This window comes from Gossypium arboreum, chromosome 5 (assembly GCF_025698485.1).
Source record: "Gossypium arboreum isolate Shixiya-1 chromosome 5, ASM2569848v2, whole genome shotgun sequence".
In the NCBI taxonomy this organism is placed as follows: domain Eukaryota; kingdom Viridiplantae; phylum Streptophyta; class Magnoliopsida; order Malvales; family Malvaceae; genus Gossypium; species Gossypium arboreum.
The window spans coordinates 23,979,462-23,988,378 of NC_069074.1; the positions used below are offsets into that span (position 1 = coordinate 23,979,462).

Sequence of the window (8,917 nt, forward strand, 5' to 3'; positions counted from 1 at the left end):
AATCAGATATATATAATATAAAATAATAATAATATAATTAACATTATATATATTAGTGGTGGGTGCATTGGCTTTCTCAATATGATTGAATACATAATTACGAATTATATTTTCAGTCAAGTAAAAAAAGAAAAAATTAACCCCCTTCCCCCCTTAATTGACTTCCTTTTAAAGCTAGATAAATAAATAGTATATAATAACATGACATGTCTCTAATCCCAATGAAAATTTTATGATTTTCTTCAAGTGGTTTTTCTTTGATTATAAGGAGGTCCAACAGTGGAGATGAATGGTTGAGGGATTGCAGAGAGTGTTGGGTTCTGTGTGGAATTGAATGTTGAGAAATAGAAGGTAAGGGGAGCGATGGAGAAAGGGATGTTGGTGTTAGGGTTAGTAGCAGTGATGGTGGTAGGTGTAGTGGTGGTGGTGGAGAGTAGTGTTGAAGGAGAAGAAGTGAGTTACGATGGGAGATCCTTGATTATTAATGGACAACGAAAGCTTCTGTTTTCTGCTTCTATACATTATCCTCGAAGCACCCCTGAGGTTTGTTTCTTCTTTCATTTCCTTATTACCACCTCTTCCATCAATAATGCTTAAAAAGAAAAACCAAACATTTTCACTTCACTTCGCCCATTTACAGTTTTTCATTGATGGTATCAGATAGAACAAGTCACTCATTTTTCTTATTCAAATCATTCCACCGGATTGTTTCAATTTCATTGCAGTATAAATATCATATTCTGACTCCAACACAAACTTCGTCTTAATGTCTTAACTTTTTGTTTTAATCAAGCAGAAAAAAAAAAAAAGGACGAGTTGAAAAACTCAGTTAGGAAATCTCTTACAGCGAGTTATGTCACTGCATGATTTTCTTTCTGGTTTTTGGTGAAAACTGCATGATTTTCTTTCTTCGTCAATAAAGATGCAATTCATTGATTAAAGAGTAGGTACATAGACCAGTCATAGATTACAATTATTACTTTTAGATTGTATTTTGATCTTATATTTAAAAAAAAAATTAGTCTATATATATATATATATATATATATATATATATATATATATATATATTACATCAAAGAATAAATTGATTATTCTGTTAAAAATTAGTTTATATCGTCAACATGAAATACATATATACGTGACACTATATGGTTATTCTTTTAGCAATATTAATTTTGAAGAGTAGAAATAGATTAATTTGTTAACAAAAGAATTAATTTACTCTTTAATCAAATGTATAAGTATTAATTTATTTATTTTAAATAAATAAGATAAAATATAATCTAACACTTAATACTGAAACTTCTATCAAAATTTTACTCAATTAGTACTAATGTTATTGCTTATTTTTCTAACGCATGAACATAGTGATTGCCTCCCCGGAAAACAATATCACCTTATGAATTGCTTGTATATCTCTCTTCCAAAATCTTTTAATGTTTTATTGTGGAAACGTGAAATACATATAAATTTTTATTTTTAATAAAAAATAAAATTTTCTTTTGTTTATTACATGATAAGGTTGGAAATTTTAGAAATACTTATTTTTTTTATAGTTTCTGATTATATCTGTTCTTTTTGATATAATATTTAGAATTACCCATAGTCCCTCCTTAACCCATAAATAAGAGGATAATGCACTCCAGCGCACTCGAACCCATGTATTTTGTATTGACAATAATACTCATACTAATTGAATTAAGACTCAATTAAAATGTAATTATATATATAATAAATATAAACATGATAGACAACAATCTTGTAAATATTTTGCATTAGACTCAAATCTAGTTTTCTTTTACAATTTGAAGTAATTTATTTTATGGGTAAAAGTGAAATTTTAACATTTTGTTCTACTACTTATTTATTTATTTACCTCTGATTAAAAATTAATTTGTAATTTAAATGAGTATATATGACTCCAAATATGTTAATTAAAATTGACTTCATGTTAGATCAAAATTAATGGGGAAGAAGTGAAGTTGACTTTACTGAAGATTTCTTGTTGAAATTGCAAAGAAATGATAGAGAAATGTGATTATTTCTTAAGATCTAATACAGGGGACTGGAAGTATTGCTTCTAAGAGAACTCCTATGTTTGGAGTATTTGCTACGTTTATTTATTCATTCACCCAATAACCTTTGGGTTTTCCAATCTGAATTTCGAGAAATAGCATTGAGAAAGCGGCAAGTTGCCATTCTTTATATGGAAAAAGAAAATCAAAATTACACCACTAAATGTAGACTTCCCCGTTCATAATAAACAAAACAAAAATCAAATCTAAAATTATTAATTTAATGTTTTCATGTGAAGTGCAGATGTGGGGATCATTAATAGGCAAAGCTAAAGAGGGAGGGATCGATGTAATACAGACATACGTGTTTTGGAACCTTCATGAGCCTGAAAAAGGGCAGGTCAGCTCTTTTCATATGTTTTACTAAACCCACTTAAACAGAGTCTTAAGATAATCCTTGGTAATTTGCAGTATGATTTCAGTGGAAGAGCTGACATCGTTAGATTCATTAAGGAAATCCAAGCACATGGCTTATACGCAAGTCTCAGGATTGGTCCCTTTATCGAGGCCGAATGGAATTACGGGTAAAACACATAAATAGATTATTAAAAACCTCAGCTTCCATCCATGCATGCCATATATTAAGGGATTCAATATTTATTTAATTATTGCAGGGGATTACCTTTCTGGTTGCATGACGTCCCAGGCATTGTTTACCGATGCGATAATGAACCTTTTAAGGTATATATAATAATAACAATGGCCGAAAAGCTATGAGTATGTGTGTATATTATTTAATTATAGCTCATAAAGTTTCAGTGTTACTGGTTGATACGTGGTTGATGTGCATGAGGTACAGGTGCATATGCAGAATTTCACCACAAAAATAGTAAACATGATGAAATCAGAAAACTTATATGCTTCACAAGGTGGACCTATCATACTATCACAGGTAGAACCCAATATTTGAAATAACTTTTAAAAAATCTAAACCATATTCTAATCGGAACTGTTTGAAAGGTTTACTTATGTTAAAATAAAAATATGTAGATTGAGAATGAGTATGAAATGGTGGAACATGCATTCCATGAGAAAGGACCACCGTATGTGAGATGGGCTGCACAAATGGCGGTTGCACTTCAAACTGGGGTTCCCTGGATGATGTGCAAACAATATGACGCTCCTGATCCTGTGGTAATTAATTATTTACTCCCCCTTACACCTTGGAGGCAGGCTTGCTATTAATTTCAGTCGACATGAGATACACTTAGCTTTTTCGTGTGTAGATCAACACTTGCAATGGGATGAAATGCGGGGTATCATTCCCGGGGCCAAATTCACCAAACAAACCATGGCTTTGGACTGAAAATTGGACAACTTGGTATGTGCATCAGGATTTGTCTTTGTTTTAGTCTAGAGAGAATGAATGCGAAAGGCAAACTTACTAGTTTTAACAAATGATATAAGCAATATTTAGGTTCTAATCCATATCATTGCTACCGTCGAAAGGTATAGAGCATACGGTAAAGAACCAGAGACAAGATCTGCCCAAGACATTGCTTTCCAAGTTGCTCTTTTTGTTGCAAGAAATGGGACATTCGTCAACTATTATATGGTATTCACATTTTATATAGATAAACAAATTCCATTAGATAAATCTCATAATTACATGTTAATGCACATAATAAATAAATTCAGATTTTAAAACATTGTTTTTCTTGTTTCAATTGTTAGTATCACGGTGGAACAAATTTTGGGAGAACAACCTCAGCGTTCACAACGACAAGTTACTATGACGATGCCCCCCTCGACGAGTATGGTATGTCTTTCAGTTCTGATATATATACATGTACACAAACCATGCACTTCTTTGTTTACCTCCTTTTTTGAACTAATTATTATCAATAAACCAGTTTAAAAGTACATATTCTATGTCTAGGTTCGTTTATAAATGAATGTATCATTATTGATTTAAATTTTAACGTTACTTGTTATAGTTTACCATCAATTTCTATTGTAACAATGATATAAAATATGACCGGACATGAAAAAATACAAATATATCAATATATGAATATATACAAAATGAAACATAAATATATGCCGAATACATGAATTTACTAGATGAATGTAACTGGGTCATTTGATTGTTGTAGGTTTCATTAGACTACCAAAATTGGGGCATTTGAAGCAACTGCACGAAGCAATCAAGTCATGTTCAAATCCTATACTATTTGGAACCCAATTTACTCTCTCTCTTGGTCAACAACAAATGGTAACAATAGAAATCAACTTTTTCTTTTTCTTTTTTGTTGCAGTGAAACCCATCCATGGATCAAACTGAGTTGGATCATGGTCCAATTTTTTTTTTCCTAGACCCCCCTTTTTTATAGCCTAATTTAGTTTATGTTTTTTTAAAATAACAATTCGAATCAGAGCTATCAAATTGGAAAAACAGCTCAATCCCTGAGTTACGAATTCCATCTTTATTTTCTTGATCGTTGTCTTAAAATTAAAATTAAAACATGTTTGAATCTAATTGTTGTTATGTAGGGGTACATTTATCAACGAAATTCAGGAGAATGTGCTGCTTTTCTAGTCAACCAAGACGATACGAAATCCGTTACTGTGATATTTCACAATTCTTCGTATGAATTGGGTCCAAGTTCAGTTAGCATTTTGCCTGATTGCAAGAACGTAGTCTTCAACACTGCCAAGGCATGTCTCAAATTTTTCTAACTTTTTTTATTTTTATTCTGATTTAAATTTGATGCAAATATATGTCTAATATAAATATGATTATTTTTTAAAAAAAAAAAAAATCTCTACACATGTTAGGGTCAGGTTTATATATCCATATTCATATTTGAATATTTTTGTTATTCAATTTAAATGTAATTGATGAACACAGATATCTATTATTAATATGAATATGTTAAATATTTTTTACACTTCTTTATATATTTTGAATAGTTATATAAATATAAATTTGGATGTGAAGATGAAATACAAGTTTGTGACCATCAATAGTTTAATCTCACAATTTAATGAAGATGTTGAAGTAAAATAACTGATATTTCATTTGGGGGGTGTTTTGGGTTAAACAGGTAAATGTTAAGAACAACACGAGATTGATAACAACAGGCAAGAAGTTCAACGAATCCGAAATGTGGCAAGAATTCAAAGACATTATTCCTACATTCGCAGACACATCAATGAGATCCAAAACATTGCTAGAGCATATGAATACAACCAAAGACATGTCGGATTATCTTTGGTACACTTTCAGGTATTCATTTTTGGTTTTTTTTTTTTTTCCTTCATTTCTTTTAAATTGATTTTTCTATATTAGATATTCCATAAAATAAATAAATTTTTGATAAATTAATAATTGTTTTAATCAAATATTCCATTTTAAAAGAAAATACTTTTTGATGAAAAATATTTGGTACACTGCTAGTGAGTTTTTAAACTTCACGAGCAGATTAAGAGGTTGACAAGTATCCTATAAAAAAAAATTTATTTTATGAACTCTTCCCATCACATCATCCATAATCTTTTTTCAATTATTTAATGATATTTTAGCAATTTTTTTCTATGTTATTAACACATAATTTTGGTAAATTTTTTACCCCAAACTTTATATCCTGAATTCTAAACCTTGAACTTGAACCCTGAACTTCAAGGTTTGAGATTCAAGATTCATAGTTTAGGGTAAAAAATTTACTAAAATTATGTGTCAATGATATAAAAATATTGCTAAAATGTCATAAAATAATTAAAAAATGACCATAAATGATGTTGGGACTTGAGAATGGTTCATAAAATAAATTTTCTTTATAGGTATACTAAATTATTAAAATATTTTTAAAGTTTACTTATAAAATAAAAATACACTATGAATATACCAAATATTTTCTTTTAATTACTATTTTGCTATCTATATAACAACAAATATATTTTATATATAACGTCGTTTGATTTCAGCTATCAACATGAATCATCAAACAGTAAAGCAGTGCTTAGTGTGCGCTCGGCTGGCCATGTTTTGCATGCATTTGTCAATGGTGCTTTGATTGGTATGTCTAATTCTGCGATCAAATATATTTAAAGATTTTATTTCGATTTAATTAACTTATATGATCACTTTTAATAGTAACATCTAATATATTTAGAATTTAAATTCCGACATCAAAATTTACTTCCTTGACCCTCAATTTTGATTTTTTTTTTTTATGGAGTTATAATTATTTTAATATTTTAATTTTGATAGGATCTGGCAATGGAAATCACGAGAAGGTAAACTTCACGCTAGATAATACAATTACATTAAACAATGGCAGTAACAACATCTCCCTCTTAAGTGTTACGGTCGGTTTACCGGTACGATCCACTTTCTAATCTTTTGCATCTCAATTTTATATATATTCATCATTAAATTTAAGTTTTGATTTGTGAAGGATTCAGGAGCCTTTTTAGAGAGAAAAGCGTTGGGGCTTCGAAGGGTAAGGATTCATGATATACAAAATTCAAAGGATTTGAGTAATCATCGATGGGGATATCAGGTAATCTTTTTATCTTTTCTAAGTATTTTAATTTTTTAATACTATATTACTTGCTTCATTATGAGATGGATTTTCTCAATATCTATTATAATTCTTATCTATTTATACTATCATAAGTTAATTTGATATCGATTTCATCAATAAAATTATTTAAAATTTATTTTTAAATTAATAATGACTATTAAATATAATAGTATCTTTTTACTATAATTCGATTATTAAATAATTATTTACTATAGTTTCTATTAGTGTATTATATTTTTTATAATTGTCTATATAAATTTTATTAAATATATATTTAATATTAAATTTTTTACTATTTAATATAATTTTATTTTAATAGTTTATATCTTTATAATTTTTAAAATATTAAATTTAATTTAATTTTATCATTATAAATTTAAAATTTTAACTATAAAAGACTTAATTAAATGAATTTTTTTCATTTTAAGGATTTGTGCTACCAAGCCCTTCATAATATGTATAATTCATAATTCTGTGGATATTTTTGGTGAGTGTTGACTTTCATAATCAAATTATACGTGCTTCTTTATGTTTTTGCTATCTTGTCACGTCCTCATTTTGCATTTTTGTGTAGGTTGGACTATTAGGAGAAAAATTACAAATATATTTGGACCACTCCTCAAGCAACGTTCAATGGAGAAATTTTACTTCTTCCAACAATCCCCTTACATGGTACAAGGTATATATTACCATATGCTTGGGAATATTTTTTGGGGATTAACCACTTTTATATACTAAGGTTATTCAATTTATACAAATCCGGCCATTGATAATTGAGGTTTTAATAGAATATTTATGTTAACTATTGATGCATAGACTTAAAAATAATATTACACAGATTAGATTTGATGCACTAATCAAAAACGAGTCTTTTGGATTAAACCTCGGAAGCATGGGAAAAGGTGAAGTATGGATTAATGGGCAAAGCATAGGCAGATATTGGGCTTCATTTCTTACGTCTCAAGGATCACCCTATCAAACTTGGTATGCTCTATATTCTTCTCTATTATCGTGTATATATATATATATTCAAAATAAAAATAAATGAATATATATATATGAATAGACTAGCAATTTTTTATTATAATGACAAAAATATTATATTGTAAGGCATAAAAACTTGGATTCAATCTCGAACAACTTTCTAAAAAAAAATAATAATTATATACTAATATAAGATGTAAATATGCGTTAAATCATAGGTACCATGTGCCAATGTCATTCCTTAAACCTAAAGACAACTTGCTTGTTATTCTTGAAGAGCAAAATGGGTCGCCTCTTGGAATTTCCTTGGACATCATATCAACCATTTGAGACATTTATGCTTTATTTTTTAGTTTGAGAAAATTAGAGAGTTAATTCTTCAATTATCGGGAAAAGAATTTGAGCTGAGGCTATTTTATTTCTAGCATCAAGATATTTTTATTTTATTTTTAAATTTTTAAGTTATTTTATTTTCAATTTTACCTATGCTTATAAGTTACGGGAATTACAATGGAATAATATATGTACTTTCTTCAATTTTATAAAACTAATAAAAGTTCAGTTATTAATTTCTTTTCTATACTAATTGCATGCATACACCTCCTTTTGTACTTAGTTATTAATTTTTATTAAATAAAAATATATCAGATAACATATTTATATTTAAAACTATATAGTTGTAACGTTGTTACATTAAAATGTTACAACAAGGAATGAAACAGTATATGTTAAAAGGCAAACACATAAACACCAAACATACTTATGTTGCATTTATAGTATTTACAAAAATCAACAATTCAAACTCAATTAACATAAATTATTTTATGGACCTTTCTCGTCACATCATTCATGGTCATTTTTAATTATTTAATAATATTCAACAATTTTTTATATCATTAACACATAATTTTGGCATTTTTAACTCCGAACCCTGAACTCAAACGCAAAACTCGAGTCCGAACCCCAAACACTGAACCTCAAACCCAAAATCCTAAACCTTAAACTTAGGATTTTGAGTTCAAAGTTTAGAGCTTAAGTTTGAGGTTTAGAGTTTGAATTTAAGGTTCGAGGACATGGTTTAAGGTTTAGAGTAAAAAAAAATTATTAAAATTATGTATTATTGACATGAAAAAATTTATTGAATGTTATAAATAATTGAAAATGAACTATAGATAATGTGGAGGAAGAGCCCACAAAATAATTTCTTCTCAACCAATACTTTAAATTTTAAATAATTATGGTCAACTCACGATATTTATCCAATTAATAAATTTGCATTTGATTTAAATTTAGTGATGTAATATTTTTTATAATTACCTTATCGAT

At 28.3% G+C, this 8,917-nt stretch overlaps 1 protein-coding gene across 1 annotated transcript; it reads left to right on the forward strand.

Moving 5' to 3' along the window:
• Positions 1–204: 204 nt before the first annotated feature.
• LOC108478040 (beta-galactosidase 6-like) lies at positions 205–8,160 on the forward strand. The gene is made up of 18 exons (XM_053028702.1): positions 205–543; positions 2,323–2,418; positions 2,490–2,602; positions 2,693–2,759; positions 2,878–2,970; positions 3,069–3,212; positions 3,305–3,399; positions 3,528–3,633; positions 3,753–3,837; positions 4,175–4,293; positions 4,572–4,736; positions 5,126–5,307; positions 6,006–6,097; positions 6,292–6,401; positions 6,479–6,583; positions 7,182–7,286; positions 7,446–7,591; positions 7,810–8,160. Exons 1-18 carry the CDS (start codon positions 364–366, stop codon positions 7,919–7,921), a joined length of 2,115 nt encoding a protein of 704 aa, XP_052884662.1. The 5' UTR covers positions 205–363; the 3' UTR covers positions 7,922–8,160.
• Positions 8,161–8,917: the final 757 nt, after the last annotated feature.